Source organism: Doryrhamphus excisus, linkage group LG2 (genome assembly GCF_037039965.1).
Source record: "Doryrhamphus excisus strain RoL-2023G ecotype Guam linkage group LG2, RoL_Dexc_Guam_v1.1, whole genome shotgun sequence".
Classification (NCBI taxonomy): Eukaryota; Metazoa; Chordata; class Actinopteri; order Syngnathiformes; family Syngnathidae; genus Doryrhamphus; species Doryrhamphus excisus.
Window position 1 is genome coordinate 21671201 of NC_136358.1, and position 17090 is coordinate 21688290.

At 42.6% G+C, this 17090-nt stretch overlaps 2 protein-coding genes across 11 annotated transcripts in view; both read right to left on the reverse strand.

The window, feature by feature from the left end:
• Window positions 1-2205, reverse strand: part of LOC131110066 (melanopsin-A-like) — a 47962-nt gene extending 45757 nt beyond the window's left edge. For 2 of the 5 annotated variants that reach the window (XM_078788577.1, XM_078788570.1), the window contains exons 1-2: window positions 1719-2205; window positions 1232-1332 (exon numbers count right to left, since the gene is read on the reverse strand). In XM_078788577.1, the coding sequence (XP_078644703.1) occupies window positions 1232-1332; window positions 1719-1831 (214 nt within the window). In that variant the 5' untranslated portion in view covers window positions 1832-2205. Of the gene's footprint in view, window positions 1-1231; window positions 1333-1718 lie in introns of those variants that run through there. The other 3 variants (XM_078788596.1, XM_078788573.1, XM_078788584.1) reach the window with 3 other exon arrangements.
• A 3830-nt stretch (window positions 2206-6035) lies between these two features.
• Window positions 6036-17090, reverse strand: part of usp54b (ubiquitin specific peptidase 54b) — a 54343-nt gene continuing 43288 nt past the window's right edge. For 3 of the 6 annotated variants that reach the window (XM_078788552.1, XM_058062757.2, XM_078788558.1), the window contains 8 exons: window positions 16570-16789; window positions 16105-16464; window positions 15915-16042; window positions 13965-14117; window positions 10666-10813; window positions 8107-8828; window positions 7697-8034; window positions 6036-6257 (listed from right to left, as the gene is read on the reverse strand). In XM_078788552.1, the coding sequence (XP_078644678.1) occupies window positions 6168-6257; window positions 7697-8034; window positions 8107-8828; window positions 10666-10813; window positions 13965-14117; window positions 15915-16042; window positions 16105-16464; window positions 16570-16789 (2159 nt within the window). In that variant the 3' untranslated portion in view covers window positions 6036-6167. Of the gene's footprint in view, window positions 6258-7372; window positions 7507-7696; window positions 8035-8106; window positions 8829-10665; window positions 10814-13964; window positions 14118-15914; window positions 16043-16104; window positions 16465-16569; window positions 16790-17090 lie in introns of all 6 variants that reach the window. The other 3 variants (XR_013625455.1, XM_078788563.1, XR_013625453.1) reach the window with 3 other exon arrangements.

Sequence of the window (17090 nt, forward strand, 5' to 3'; positions counted from 1 at the left end):
GTTCAATATTTTGAATGCTTCCAAATAAGTCTTAGAAACAATAACTCAATTGGAACAGTTTAACCAGGAAGAATGATACACCACTGGGGCTTGTCTTCTACACGGGTGCAGTAGCAATGCACGTCTGCTCAGATGCTCTTTTATCCAGCTGGGGTCCCTCTCCTGTCGTATGTCTCTGTGTGTGACGCTATCGTCTTAACTGGATGAAGCCGGTCGATACTGAGTGTGAACAAAGGGTGCTAAGATAAAGATGCAAGGCCAAGCAAATGGAAAAGTACAGCGAGTAGACAAGTCTGACCAATACGTAAGTACATGTAACACCCCTGCAGCTTAATATGTGTTAAACCCTCTCATGCCTTTTCTGTGTGGGTGCGCTGTATCGGACTGCGCAGTTAACAAAAATTGCAAATTGCCTACAAAAATATTGCCCTTAGAGTTTCTGATGCGGGCACACACACATCCAGCTCCTCTTATATTTTCATTAGACTCCATCATTTCATCCTTCTATTTTTTTTTCTGGCTTATTTGTATTCAGGTTGGATTTTCTCCCTCTCTTCACGGCTTAGCCATCTGGTATTTGCCCTATGCATGATCCGGGCCCTGCCCTAAAGAACCAGCCTGTAAGTAGTTTGCCTTCCAGATACAAGGAGTTTTTTCACTGCAGGGAAAAGAGTATGTGTATGTATAGCGTAGTACACAGATTGCTATACTTCAGTTCAGCAGTTAAAGCCTGCTGCCATGGCAACTGACACTGTTTTTGGCAACTGGGGGAGTATAACAGATGAACTTGTACACATTGCAACTGCTCAAACAAACAACCTGTTGATACTATGAATCTTCTTTGAATTGTTATACTTTTAAATGCATATTGTTTGCTGTGGGATCTCATTAGCTTGTGTCTGTGTACCTAATGTAATCCAAACCCTCCTCATTAGCCGTATGACTCTGTCAGGAAACAAAAGGCACTTCTTTTGTGTCCATGGGGACACAATGCTGTTGATGGCATTTCGCACCAAGCACGCTTAGCAACACCTGGGTGGTTATTGTATAAGAAATGTATACGTTTCACTAATTATCAGCGAATGCTGCTTTGTCCCTTTTGGTTTGTCACTGTTTAATGTTTTTTTTCTTTGACTTTGTTTGACACCATAGCATACAAAGATGCCTCGTGCAGTTATTGGCGTTTTAGAGTGGTTTTTAGTAGGTTTTAGTAGGTATGCAAATGTTTTACCGTTTACTGCCATGTTCCGCTTAAGCTGCTCTGCTGCCACCTGTCTGTTGTCTGTTGCAGTGCACTGCTGGTCCTGCCGGGGAAGAGCCACCTGTACACACCTGAGAACAAATAATCATCAGATCTTCATCAGCCACGCTGTGAGACTCAGGCCTTGTCCACATGTAACGGGGCATTTCTTTAAAACCGCATATTTCCCCTTCTCCATTTACGAAAAAAATGGTGTCCACACAACCTCGTATTTTTTAAAAAAAACATCCACCGGATAAATAATAATAATTATTATGATAACAACACTGACAACAACAATTGCGAGGATCGTGACATTCAGAAATTGTCGCAACATTCCTCCAGGAGGACGACTTCCATCTCACAGTTCTCCCACCAGCTAGCAGTGCATCCCGGTCTGACCCAAAACCGGCGTCAGGGCCTGTTACGAAGAAGATCCCCGGGCCGTGGAACAGTTATTTAAGGGAAAATTACTGACCTCAAAGTGCTTCTTCGGCTCTGCTCGTCAACTTGAAGCAGTATTTGGGCTTGCAAAAGTGAACAAGCAAAAAAACGCTTGAATAGCCACAACCAACGCAGTAGTGTGGGCATTCTTGTTGTTCTGGCGTAAACACAGGTCGCGTGTGTGACGTCACTGCATACTTTGTTGCAGGCAAATTGCAAATTGCATTAGCTCAGGAGTTAAATGCAAAAATGCTGAGCAGAGCAAAAATGGGGGGGGGGGGGTGATACTAACAACTAATAACACAAAGGTTTGTTTTTATATATGCATATCAGGTTTCTTTAAGAATCTTTAAAAATACCAAAGTGCCCAATCTTACACACAAATGACATGATTTTTATGGTGCAATTGACAGAGAGAGAGAGAGAGAGAGAGAGAGAGAGAGAGAGAGATTACACGGTGGGTATGCCCCCTGTGGGAGTGCATTGGTAATAACTTTATTGCAAAAATACAGGTTCCCGCTTTCCCAAGAGCAACACTATGGCTATACCCCACCCCCCCTCACACACAAGCACACACCCCCACAAACATTAACCACCTCATCGTAGTCGTCCTTTCATTTACATTCATTCTTGCTCTGGTCCTTCCCGTCGGTTGAAAGTATAAGAGTAAATAGATGCAACAAAGAACAACAAAGTTCACCAACAGCATCAAAACATTAGATCTTCTTCTCGTCCTCCTCCTCCTCTTTGCCGGTGTTGTGTTATGTTATATTCTGTCCTCCTGGCTGATACAGGGCCTTGAGGGGGGAGGGTTGATTTTTGCATAGCGTTACAATTGGCTACATTCTCCTGCATCCTCGAAAAGAACGACTTAAAAGGACAAATAAAAAGTGTTCTTTCTTATGCAATCAATTCTTACAATGGCCACTTTTTTATGTACAGCGTGACGCGAATGCTGCATAGTAGGGGTGTAACAGTACATGTACATGTCGTCCGGTATTGACTAAGGGACGGGACGCATGAGTGCCTGTTCGCTAGGTAAACAAAACAAAAAAAAAGTGTCAAGGAGATGCAAGAGCTTGACAGTGGTAGAAGGTAGAAGTGTTAATGTTGCACAACAAGGCAACTTTCCTTGACTAAAATGCAAGTCATCACGTTGTGTTTCATGATGAATGAATACAATTTAATGTATCTGATATCCTTTGTAATGTGGATGGCCATATTTGATGCTATTTGTAAATTAGGCCAATAAAATATGGACACTCCTGTGCTTGCACTCACACAACAGTGATGAATTCTTGACATGTTCAAGGCTCTGATGAGCTCATATCAAATATTCCACTTTGAAACTTGAAAACAATTGAAAACATTGCATATTTGTGTTTTTGCCACAAAAAACAGGGGACTCTTTGACAAAAAGGCATAAAACATTTAAAAAAAAACAACCTATAGATCTGAGCACAGGTGTTAAAAGCAAGGCCCACCGCATCTTTTTATGTGCCTCAGTAAAATCCTAGAACAATAGAACCACTTCTTCCTTCTAAGCATATTTGTTCTTTCATTTTGACAGAAGAAATGTACTGCATGGTTGAGTTCTTCTAAACCAAGGGTTTTCCAAACTTTTTCCAACAAGGGGCACATAATGAAAAATGAAAGGATGCAATTTTGGCACTTTGATATTTCTCGTAAAAATCAACACATGTAGCTATGCCAAGAAGTTATATATATAAGAAAAAAATGCATTTTAGCTTTGTCATATACTGTGGGTGAAAAAGCCTTCACTTTTTGCTCTTTTTTTTGCCCCATTAAAAAATGTTTTCCAAATATTACAACTTTCATCTTCAACATTTAATTACATTTTATCTTTGTAATATTAGAACTTTATTCGCATAATAATACAACTTTTTCCTTGAATCTTATTTTCCAAAAAATTACAACTTTATTTAAATACCAAAATTTTTCCTTTATATTTCAACTCTATGCTACAAATATGACATTATTTTTATCTCATATTACAAGTTTATTCTTGTAAAATGGCAAAAATACTACTTTTTCTTCTTTAAAGGGGACCTATTATGTTTTTCATTCATTCATCCATTTTCTACCGCTTATCCTCACGAGGGTCACAGGGAGTGCTGGAGCCTATCCCAGCTGTCTTCGGGTGAGAGGTGGGGTACACCCTGGACTGGTGGCCAGCCAATCACAGGGCACATATAGACAAACAACCATTCACACTCACATTCCTATTATGATTTTCTGACCTATAAATGTAGTTAGAATGTTGTATTCTCGTGTTAAATGACGCCCAAGTTTCAGATAATGAGGTTTGCGCATTTGGAAGTGAGTTTGTGATGGGATGGCTCAAAACACTCGGTTTCAGAGGGCGTAGCAAAACTGTTCCTTTGTGATCACAGAGGAGCGGGCTTCCTTATGCTGTGGCTGTAGGCGCAATACGCTCTCTGCCCTCCGCCCAAGCTCTGCTACTCTGTTCACGAGGCAAGCTCACGCAGAAGTTATTGGAGCAATCTGTCATGTCATGTTGTGAGCATGAACATGAAATATCCGCCAAACTCTTGCTGAAGCCAGAAGCAGCGCACTCTTGCTAGTAAAGATGCATTAATGTCGGACACGCTGTATGTCCACGCAGTGCACTCGCGCCTGGCTTCTGAGCACGAATGGTGCCTCTGACAAAGTGTGTCAGCCAATGAGTGCGCCTCCTCGGGCAGTTGAGGTTGCAGAGGGGTCTACTCTTTGAGTTCATTCACGGTAAGTCAGGGGTCTCCAGCCAGTAGCTCCTAAACACTTTTCAATTAGCTGTATTTTTAAAATCTTTATTCATTTATTATCAACTCCTATACCCACGACATTAGAGAGTGGGGTTCGTAGTTAGCAAGCACTTTGGGGCGTGTGACCAATCACAGCAGAGGTGGGCCATGGGTGGAATAAATGAAAACAGATCATTTTGGCGGGAAGCACAAATCTAAGGAAATACATCTGGAATCGGTGCAGATTCTGGAAGATCTAGAAATTTTTCTGTGCAGGTTATTGTGTGTAGCTGGTCTATAGGAGTCCACAACTCAATACAAAGGGTGGAATAATGAGCATAATAGGTCCCCTAATATGTTGATTTTATTCTCGTAAAATTACAGCTGTTTTTTTTTCAATTTCTGCAGTTGTTTTTTAATTTAAATGTTTTTTCATTTTCTTTGTTCTTGAAAATTTTGAAATATGAATTGATTCCCATAATATTTTCACTTTATTACATTTAAATATACATTATAACTTTTTTCTTGTGAAATCATAATTTTAGAAACTTTCAACTACCCTGTTCTAATCATGCAACAAGATATTCCAAGCTATCAAAAATAAATACTTGAACGTCAGCTTGTCACTTCTCAATTTGTTAGTAAAAATATAATCATCAAATGCACAGGCAATTGTTTAATAAGAATAAGAGGTGATTATACATTTCTATCCATATACTGTATATTGACAGTTACAAGCGGCCCTTTGAGGGTAACCATTAATGCGATGTGGCCCTCAATAAAAACAACTTTGACGCCCTTGAGTGTTGAAAGTAACCATCAGCAGGACCATTCATGATAACCGTGATGATAGTGTAGCGTTACACCCCTACTGCTTAGTACAGGGTGTATATACTGTATGTGTGTCTGTGTGTGTGTGTGACTGTACAACATGGTTGACATCCTTCAGCACACGGGCAGAAAGTAGACCTCTAATAAGACATTTAAAGCAACACGTCTCGGACCCAAGGTGAGTATTATCATTCTAATATAAAGTGTATCGTGGATTAGACCTGAGACCTTTTAAAGTGAAACAAGCACAAGTTTCCTCCTTTCAGTCCTTCATTTAAAAAAGTGCACTTCTACCACATAGGCCCTGCAAAGTGCACTAGCATCATTCTACATTCATTCCTGTACGTGTTCCACCCCTTGCTACCGTGTCATATTTGGAATGAAAGCGACAGTACAAACAGGAAATAAAGGGAGAAAAAAAAACAGGCGCTTTTCTTGTTTACGCTCCCGGTAGAAACGGGAGTCCTGATATTTGCTACATGTGTCCTGCGAGGGGGGGGGGGGGGGCAGAGGACACAAGTGAACCCCACTTTCTATTTGATGATCAACATTCCGTCAGGTCTTATTCGTGATGAGTTGGTCTGTACACCGCTTTGAAGGGACATAAGAAAAAAACTAAAGATAGAAGATATGGCTGTCCATCGAAACCAGTTCTGCTACGTTCAACTGGAAATGCCCATGAAGGAACAGGGGGGCGGAGGGCGGCGAGTTTAAGGTTTGGGGGTCAGAGTGACTGCATAGACAGAATAATGGGTTAAAGGGTGAGGGAGGGAAAAGCAAGGGTGCGCTACGTTGTGTGGGCGTGTTTGCATGGCGTTTCCGGGGGGGGGGGTAGAGGGATAGAGGGAGATAGAGGGTCCATCCACCTGATGATGCCCAGGTGGCCATCAGTGAAGGCGGGCGGGACTCTGGTCACCAGGGGACAGCTTGACCCCCGTCAAACACAGCCAGAAGCTCCCGGCGCTGCCCGACAACTCCTGCACAGAGGAAAGCAGAGGGCAGGGGACCGTAATTACACACTAAATATCGACCCGGATACCAAATAGCGAAATCAAAGACAACTACAGTATCACTCAGTGGAGGCAGACCAAATGGAAACATGTCCCTCTGTCTTGTGTAATTGCAAAAAAATGGGCATTACATTCCAATGATGTCCTGCAGGTCAGGGGTGGGCAAACTATGGCCCGGGGGCCACATGCGGCCCACCAAGCGTTTCAATCTGGCCCGCCAGTTAGTCTAAGTCTAAGTATTTCAACTTTAACATACGTACATGCTAGCAACATGACTTGCAGGTTGGATGTCTTATTCAGTAAAAAAAAAAATACAACTACAAAACTGTAAAATTCAAATTCTGTTAGAATTATAAGCGTAAAATAGTGTGTGTGTTAAATATATATTCTGGCCCCCCCAGATAGCTTTGTAAACTCAACACGGCCCACGAGTCAAAAAGTTTGCCCACCCTGCTGTAGGTGGTGGTATTTGCATATTTAAGCCATTTTTGCATGTTTTTTTGCCTAAATTGAGCATTTCTAAACTAAATAAAATATTACACTCAAAGACGTTGTGATGATATGTAGTATTCTACATTGGTCGCTAGATATCAGTAATGTTATTGTAATTCTAGATGAGACACACAAGCACCAGACCTTTATTGCAGCTTTGAATGATCTCACAACAGGCACAATAATGCCTGACATGGGATACTGTTGCGGCTGCAACGCCACAGCAAGTAAAAATTCAAAATTCTGAGTCCCCGACGTCACTTCCTGTCTGCCCCATAATCATCTCCATTAGCCATTAACATTTAAGTCTTAAATGTTTTATTATGTCTTGGTAATATGAGTGTAAAGGGGTGTTATTTTATGTCTAGAAAGCTCTAATAATGTTAAAAACGCATTCAGATGGTCATAAACAGGTTTTCTCTGCTCTATTCAAAAATATATATTCCCTTTACAGACTATCTGGGGCTGGGATCCAACCCACAACCTCTCCCAGCAGCTCTACCATTACTCCACCAGTTTGTCAATCGGATGTCACAATGGCAGACTTTGATTGTCATTTGGAAGCACGGTACCGCAGGGTGGGGTTTTACCTGTGAGGCAGTGGAGGGAGGTGGTGATGACAAGGTGATGAAGAGGATGGAGGAGGTGATAGTGGTGCAATAGCGACAGGGACTCAGGAGAGAGGAAGTAAGCAATGCGAGGCACTCACATCAGCCTGCTTCGCCTTGGAAAGAGACACAAGACATAAAGATAGAGAGAAGAAGAAGAAGACAGCAGAGAAAGAGAGGCCAGAGTGAAAAAGAAGAAGCAGACAAACAGCACGAAGAGGGCACGCTCACGCATTATCACAATGGCATGCAGTGAGCCACACGAGCCATAGGGGTGCAGCAGAGCGCAGGAAGTAAAGGACTCACAAAGCTGCGGGTCGCTGTCAGGCGGCCGTGGCGCGGGGTCACCACCACTGTGCCGCTCAAGCTGCGTCCAATCCGCCTCAGGTTGCCCCCCTCGTCGGGCCCCGTGCCCAAACGCAGACCCTGCAACACCATTGGCTGCGGAGAAACAACAGACATCTTTAAGGGGGACTGCCAATGGAAAGACAAAAGTGGGGTCGAGAGGGGGGTTGCCTTGTTGAGGTAGGTAGGGGTGCTGGCGCCGTCCGGACCAAACACGCTCCTTTCCATGTCTGCATTGGGGGTTCTGGAGCGAGCCTGGCCACCCACCCTGGATATGAGCCGCTCTGAGGGGCTGCAGCCTACGTAGAAAATGAATGAATGAACATGTTGATGATTGCACTTCTGTAGAGCATGGCACACTGTGTGTCTACCTGTCCTCCCCGCCTGCAGACTGGCCTGGTAAAGGGTGTCAAGTTCCGTTAGCTCTGCTTCCTCTTGCTCAGAGCTTCTGAGGTCACCGTGTTGCCCCAAGGCATGCTGGGAGATATAGTGCCCCCGAGAGGGGTGCCCACTGGCACTCTGCCTGGGTGGGATAGGGGCACAGTGGTCCGGAGGGGTGTCATAGGGTGTCACCATGGCGTCGGGGCGGTCCAGACTCCAGGAGGACCAATGGCGGGTGGCGCTGTCGGAGGACTGCCAAGGCTGAGGGGCGGTGGTGGTGGTAGAATCGGTTTGGGGTGGCTGCCAGAGAGGGGTCAAAGGTTTCCTTTGTCCAGAGGGTTCTGGAGGGGGCGGGGGAGGCGGGGGAGGCTGTGTGACGGGTGCGTCCCAAAATCGCAGAGGAAGCGATGGGAGAGAAATAGCCAAGTGCTTTCCCAGGGGTCTGATGCTTACCCCCCCTGCCTGCAGTAACTCACACAGCCTCACCACCGTGCTGTCTCCCTCGTTGTCCCCGACCCTGCCTTGGTTGGAGGGGGTGCTCAGGTGAGTGATGCCGAGGGTGAGCGCAGCGGGACGTGGAGGAGAAACAGGGGTGCGATAGAGCGGGGGCAGGGGTGGAGGCGGAGGGGGCGGCTCCTGGTTGGCTGACACCTGGTCCTCTACCTCCTCCTGATTGGGTGTCAGCAGTACTTGGACCAGTCCAGGCTGTTCACTGGAGGACACAAGGAGGTAAGTGAGGGGAGCAGGGGGGTGGGGGATGGGGGGGGTGCAGTGTGACATAAGCACACAAAAAGAGGTGTTGTGACGTCAGGTGCATTGTGGGAAGGTCACAACACACACACACGATGATCCAGCCTTATCGCCCTTCTGATGTATGGAATTTCACAGCCATGTACAAGCACACACACACACACGCATGCACACGCACACAAACACACAAACACATACATCTTCCTTTAATCTGACTTTCAAAACAGCAATCTAACCTTTACGGCAGCGAGCCAGCGTTGTACGTCAACATGGTGGAGAGTCGCTTTCAGTGGGCCACTTTATTGATTTAAATGATCTACGCTCCACATTCACATCCTAAGTGCACTTCTTATCAGTGTGTGTGTGTGTGTGTGTGTCGCTATACACCAGAACAGCAAGTGCGTACAATTTTCTTTTTTTTTTATCAGTGGGTGTGTGTGTTTGTCAGCATCCCACCCCCATTCTACATCAACTCTCCTGTCTCTTCTCAGCCTCAGAAATTACCCAGTAGGCTTTGCAGCAGCGGTGCTATAAATCAGAATCACAATCTGAAGAGGAAGGAAGTCCATTTTTTTAACAAGGAAGAGGGAAGAGAGTGCGACAGAGCGTTTTTTTCTACCTCTTCCTCCTGGCTAACAGTTTTGATTCAGTGATAATTTAGTAACGCTTTAAAGGAAAAGGAACCATATTTGGTAACCCACACCATGTGACTTTTGACAGCCAATCAGCACAAAATGATGTAATGGGGGGTTATAATAAATATAATTAAGAAAACACATACACACACTGTACATAAAGATCCTTACTAAAGAAAATTCAGATTTTTTTTCAAGTATGCATTCAATGAGTGTCATATGGAGAGGAAATGTTTAAAATGTGTTAATGTTTTATCAAGCTCATCGAGCTGAAAATTAACAAAAAATATATCACAATTATTTTAATTTAAATAAAAATAAATGATAAATATGACCTTGATATTTTAATGATTTGATTTGCATTCTCCGCGCAGAAACAAAAGTAATAATAATTACAATAATTATATAAATACAATAAAACGTATATGAAATGGATATATCATTATTGAAAAATTTAATAATTATGGTTACTTTTTGTTACAAAATAACAACAATAATAATAATAATAATAAAAAAATAATAATAAAAATAAAAATAATAATAATAATAATAATAATAATAATAATAATAATAATAATAATAATAATAATAATAATAATAATAATAATAATAATAATAATAATAATAATAATAATAATAATATTATGTAAGTGCCTTACTAAGGATAAATATATTTTTTATATTTTGATGATAAGACTTGAATTATTTTATTTTAATTATTTCAATAAAATCTATAATATTTGTATTAAAATAAAATGTAAAAAAACAATGTAAAAAATATATGAGAAAGTTCAGACAAAGCAAATATATCGACAATTTTTCTATTCAAACTAAATGTGATGGGCTTCTTCCCACACAACAACGGCAACAATCTGACATGCTGTAAAGCATGGCAGCACAACACATGGGCGCCTGCCATCGCACAAACAAAGCCACAACAGCGAGACAGAGTGGGACAAATCAGCAAGTGGGAGAAGCGGTGACGCAAACAGACGCAAAAAAAATCAAAACAAAAGCAAACTTCCTGTCTTTTTTGAGCCAAGCAACTTTATACCTAAAATGCATCACAACACAAAGGGCCACACAACAAAAGCTGGTCTTCACACAAACGAGATGGGAGGTGTGTGCAGGGTTAAACGTTGGAGGTCATGGTGGTTGGTGTACCTGCAAGGCCCCTGTGGGTGGCTGCTTCCTGACTCCGTTTCCTGTTCCTGCCTGCGTTTGACCACGGGGTCCCCTGCGGCGCTCCTCATGCACGCGGCTACGGCCAATCTGCTATGACCGCTAGCCTCATGCACAGGTCTGAGCACAGCTGAGGGCGCCGGCGACAAGAGCGGAAGGAAAGTACAGTAGAAGTGTGGAAGGAGGAGACAGAAGCAGAGAGCGTGGTTATGTTAGGGGGACGGGGTGCAGCACCCATCTTCTTCTACTGCAAGGGTGTCCAAATGTTTACATACTAAAAAAATCAAAAGGGGCCATTTTGACCAATCTAAGGTGGACACAACCTCCCTGACAAGCGAGGTCCAGGCTCGTACTGGTGGATGGTGAGTCCCTCCACTTCAGCCATGGTCATATTGACACAATCCCCCAAATAGCTGCCTTCAGCTATGCCTGCCCGTAAATAGCAACCCAAATTCTAGCCCCCAGTTTTGCTGTAGTTTCAACGTACTTCTTAAATAATGTTAGTAAACTTTCTGCCCATAATATTATGACTTTATTCCCATGATATTTCATCTTTATTCCCATAGTATTATAACTTTTACTTAGACCTAATGTCTCCCAAAATGACAACTTTATTTTGTTTTGTTTGTTGATTTTTAAAAACAAATATTTTTTTCTTTAATGTTTTAACTCTATGCTACTAAATTATTTTTCCTCATAATAATTTATTCTCATTTTTTTTTACTTTTCCCCCCTCATAAATATATGATATTTTTTTCTTGATATTTTGGCTTTATTGTAAAATTTTCCATTTCTGTTGTCGTTTGTTTTTTTCCAACGACTTAAACTTTCTTCTTTCAAAATGTGTTCTCATAATTATGACTTTATTACCATAGTGTTTTGTCTTTATTTTCCTAACATTATCTTTTTAGATTAGTTTTACCCAAACTACTATTTCTTAAAAAATCTAAATTTATTCATTGTTTTTTTTGTTTGTCAATATTACAACATAAAAAATTAAACAGGTTTTTTTTTTCATCATAATATTGCTCTTCTCGTAAAACATTACATTACACCTTTATATATATATATATTATTATATACACCTTTATACCTTAATATTTTGACTTTATTCTTGTAAAATCACTGTTGTTTTATCTGTTGCTTTCTAATTCCTGAAGTAAATGGCCCCCAGGCTGCACATTGGACACCCGTGCATTAAACTGTCAGGTCAATCCACTCAACATCGGCTAGCAGAAAGATGCTTTGACACAATGTGATGTTGAGTAAATGTAAGCCCAATATTGCATACTGTATGCCTGTAATTGTTTGTTCATGTGTAAAACTGTATTCAAAATGTGTTTAATAAGCGTGAGAGGGATAATATAGCTTTTACAGAGTGAGATGCAGAAAAGGACAACAAATGAGCAGCTGTTGTCCCTTCTTTTTTTTTATTTGGCTGCAGCTTAGAGCTACGTGATGGATAGCGACAAGAATAAAGTGAGGCTGACAGCAGCGCCAGCTCTGTTGTGGCGAGCCGATGCGTCCTCTAAAGCGGAGGCAGATTGTTCAGGGCCCTGAACGCATCGATACGGATTGTTGCAGGAGACCAAATTCTCTTATGCAATTGTGCTGATAGTGAAGCCATCTGTCCACTTGCTTGTTGTCCTCACACTTCATCAAGGCTGGTTTGGTGTGTGTGTGTGTGCTTGAAAAAAGCACACACACACACACACACATAAGAGGACAGACAGGACACAATCTAATAATCCCACAGAGAGATTTAGTTAGTCCTGATCTAGATAGGAAAGCCTTCACACCTGCAGTTCAGAGACGACATACATACACTAAAACACACAGATGCATGTTTTAAAGGGTTGATAGTCATTTCTAAACACACACACACACTCTGGGGAGACACTAAGGCTACGTCCATTCGAATACATGTACTTCTTTTACCATCATGTCCTCTAGTCCACACACAAATGGAGGTTTGGAGTGGCGTTTGTGTGTGGCCAGGTAAATCAAAGTTTTTGGTTTGCGTCATAAAAAATATCTGATATTATTTCGCATTTAAAAAATTTATTTAGTTTTGGGAAAACTGATAATATTATTAAAATAAAGTCAAAACATTATGGTAATAAAGTCATAATTATGATTAAAAAAAATTGGAAAGAAGAGAGTTGAAATAGTTGGAAAAAACAAACAACAGCAGAAATGGAAAATTTTTCAATAAAGCCAAAATATCAAGAAAAAAAATGTCATATTATTTATTTAGTAGGGGAAAAAGTCAAACAATTTTTTAGAATAAATTATTATGAGTAAAAATAATGTTTTAGTAGCAAAGAGTTAAAATGACATTATTTTTCCACTTAATAATATGAGTTTATTTTAGTAAAACTGCAACTCCTCTTGATATTTTGACTTTATTGGGCGGTATAAAGACCCGAGTTCAATTCCACCCTCGGCCATCTGTGTGTGGAGTTTGCATGTTCTCCCAGTTCATGCGTGGGTTTTCTCCGGGTACTCCGGTTTCCTCCCACATTCCAAAAGCATGCTAGGTTAATTGGCGACTCCAAATTGTCCATAGGTATGAATGTGAGTGTGAATGGTTGTTTGTCTATATGTGCCCTGTGATTGGCTGGGGACCTGTCGCATGCAGACAGCTGGGATAGGCTCCAGCCCCCCCGCAACCCTCGTGAGGATATACGGTTGAAAATGAATGAATTCAAATGAAGTATTTATACAATGACCTGCTAGTACATGCTATTGGAAGCTAAAGTGCCAACGCTTACCATCATGGCAGTGATACTTTTTTAGCTCATCCTTGCTCTAACACAGTCGTTAAGCTATTTAAACCCTGAAAATCCCGCTCTCACAACACCACCAAAGATGTGTCTGACGTTGAGGTCAACGTAAAAAAGCTGAATAAAAAAGGAGGGTGGCCAGATGGAGAGACAGACGAGCAGATGGGATGTGAGGACTAAAGTCAGACAGAGACATTTACATACGAGTGACCTCTCAGCTGAAAGTTGAATAATAGTAAAATGTGAACAATCTGGAATCCTAGGCCTCCGATAAAAATCTAAAACACTGAAAGTGCCAAACTGTGTATAACATCCTGTTCTTTTGCTGCCTGAGCTCGTCGCCGGGCTAGCAGGAAGCGTTCCAAATTTCCCATCGACTGATACCACTTCAAACAGTCAGCATCAGTGCCTAAATCTTATGTGACAAATCTCCGAACGTCGACAAAAATAAATACCGGGTACAAAGCTATCTCTATTTCTCAGTGTTAGCCGTACCCTGGTGCTGGAGCTGATCCAGGTCCATGAACTTGCTGGGTTTGGGATTGAATCCCATGGCCGCCTCTTGCTCCGCCTCTTTGCGCTTTTGCTGCTCCTGCTGGCGGGCTCTCCTCGCCACCTCTTCCTGAAGCTCGTCCAGCTCAGTGCACCCTGACACAACAGCGAAGCGTGATGAGTCCAAACAATACAGTCATTCATTATGTGTGCCAACACAATCTAGATGAGGTTTTCTTCCGAACCTCATAACGGATATCACAACATCATGGATTTTTCCCTAGAATAACGTTGCAGCGTCTTATATTCGGGGTCTAGAGATTTATACACGCAAACCAATCGACTTCTACCCAAGCTCATCAGAGCTTTTCTTCCTTTCACTCACACACGGTCATGGAAATAAGCACCCATCAACAGCATGAGTCAGGATGACAATTTTTAGATGAATGGGACAAAACTTGGGCCTGCTTCACCCCTAAATTCCAGCATGGATAGCGTGGGTGCTCAGAATCCTGTTGAAATTCGGCCCACTTCCTGTTGTTTGTCACCATTGGAAAATGGCCTGCACACTCGCAACGATTTCTCCTCGTATGTTCACATTTCATTCATTCATCTATTCATTTTCTACCGCTTATCCTCACCAGGGTCACAGGGTGGTGCTGGAGCCTATCCCAGCTGTCTTCGGGCGAGAGGCAGGGTACACCCTGGACTGGTGGCCAGCCAATCACAGGGCACATAGAGACAAACAACCATTCACACTCACATTCATACCTATGGACAATTTGGAGTCGCCAATTAACCTAGCATGTTTTTGGAATGTGGGAGGAAACCGGAGTACCCGGAGAAAACCCACGCATGCAAGGGGAGAACATGCAAACGCCACACAGAGATGGCTGAGGGTGGAATTGAACTCAGGTCTCCTAGCTGTGAGGTCTGCGCGCTAACCACTCAACCACCGTGCAGCCCAATTACAATTAACTATAGGTAATTAATTACAATTAATTGCAGATAGAAGTTTTTATCTATTATAATAATAATAATATTGGCTTTTTTGCCGAAAACCAATATGCTGATATTGTCCATCTGTCAATTTCCGATACCGATATTTGTAACATGACATATCTCCTGAGGTGGAATAAACAAATGTGTGTTGTAAACAGCATTTTTTTCAATATCGGTTTCCGATTTTTATGCTGATATCGGGCATCGGACATCCCTAATTATAAGTGTAACTTTGCAAGATCATTTTAAAGTTTTTAATACACCTATGGACATGAGACGGGATAATATATTTGCTTTTTGCAATTTTCTTTGTTAAATGTTTTGTTATTTTTAACACAAAATGTACCTCAATGTATAACAAACAAACAATGTACCTGAAGTAGACATTGGTAAAGTAAACTGTCCATCACTCAAATATAATTTTCATTAATGAAATTATTTCATGAAATAAAATTGGGACTAGCAAAATTTATTTACAATTATTACACCGCAAACTATTTACAATGTTCACATTTGGAACTCAACTAAACTGAGTTAAACTACGTGTGTTAAACTGTCTGTTCCTGTGTTGTGTTTCTCCTTCCTCTCATTAACCCTGCCGAGCTCTTAGCAAGTGGCATTAATCCATTTGTGAGGAGTTGCATCAGCACCTGCTTTAGCCTCTTTTGTGTAAATACATGGTTGGGATCAGGCGTTCGGGTTTATTAAAACATAGAACTATGCTTTTGGTAATCAATAATGTTCTATTTTTGCTGTGGATTGAATTTTTTTTAGCTTTCTTGTTAAATTACATTTTTTAAACGTGTCACAGGCCAACAACAAACAAAAAACCCCAGCTGCAAACAGCCCCCAGGCCACACTGTGGACACCCCCGGTTCAGACTGTCCAGTACTCCCCCCAGTCTACCAGTTTGTAGTAGGACTAATGGTACAATTAGGAGCACGTCCTTACCAGTGTTGGTGGCCCCACGCCATTCAGGTGAGGGTAACTCCTGCAAGATAGCACCACTGCTCTTAGACTTGGGCACCGAACGCCATGACGGTCCAGACATCAGCACCCGTTTGTGCTGCCCCACCTCCCTGAAGGAGGAACACAAAGGTGAGCACGCTTCCACTCGTTGGTTTTCTGCTTTTCTTCCAACCTGTCAGGGCTGCTGCTGTTCCTCTCGCTGCTCTCATAGCCGCTCTCCATCCTCTGAATGAGGCGAGGTTGGTGCTCCACCCCCCTCAGAGGCGGAGGAGCGGGTGGGCCCATGGTGGGCCGGCTGCCAGCCGATGACCTGGGCTGCCTCACCAGCCCGAATCTTGCCTCCAGCTCCGCAGCCTGTTGGGAGCCTCGCGGCGTGGGCGTGGTAGGTGGTACTGGCGGATGGGGAGAGGGGCGCGGCAGTGTGTGGTAGCCCTGAGAGCAGATCCTCTGGTTCGGGGTGGAGAAGATGCTGTCGATGTTCAGGGCTTCTCTACGAGGCCTCCAGGTTGGCCGGGAGCAGCCGCCAGAGGAACTATACCACGTGGGGACATCAGACATCACTCTTGATTGGCTTCTTTCAGTTACCCCAACCTCAGTACCCAAAACTAGTACTTCATGACTTCAAGATGAACCGTACCTGGACTTGCTCTCGCTGCTGGTGCTCTCATCCTCCCAGTGAGGTCCCCCAACGCCGCCCTCACAGCCCCCCACCCCTGACGAGGAGGAGGACGACAGGGGGCGAGAGGAGGATGAGGAGGAGGTGAGCGGGCGGCGGGAGGATAGAAGGAAGACGGCCGTCTCCTTGTACTCCTGCAGGGGAGGAGAGGGGGGTCGGGGTGGACCCTCCACTGCTGACTCTGTAGGGAGGAGGAGAAGGAGGGGGTCTCATTAGTCCAATTCCGTAATTGTTCTCTTGATAAGTCACATCTAAGATCTTGATCCCTTTAGTCCTTAATTTCATTGATTGCTTTATATTATTTATATTATTATTGCATCATATTTATTCTTTTCTAGAATACAGTGAAAAAATGGTTTGTTGAATGAACATAATTTTATTATTGGAAGTGGTTGCAAGAAATAATTGTATCTGAAACTAGATATTTGGATCATTTTTAAGTATAGTCAAATAAATGATACCATAAAACTCAAGCTCAACTA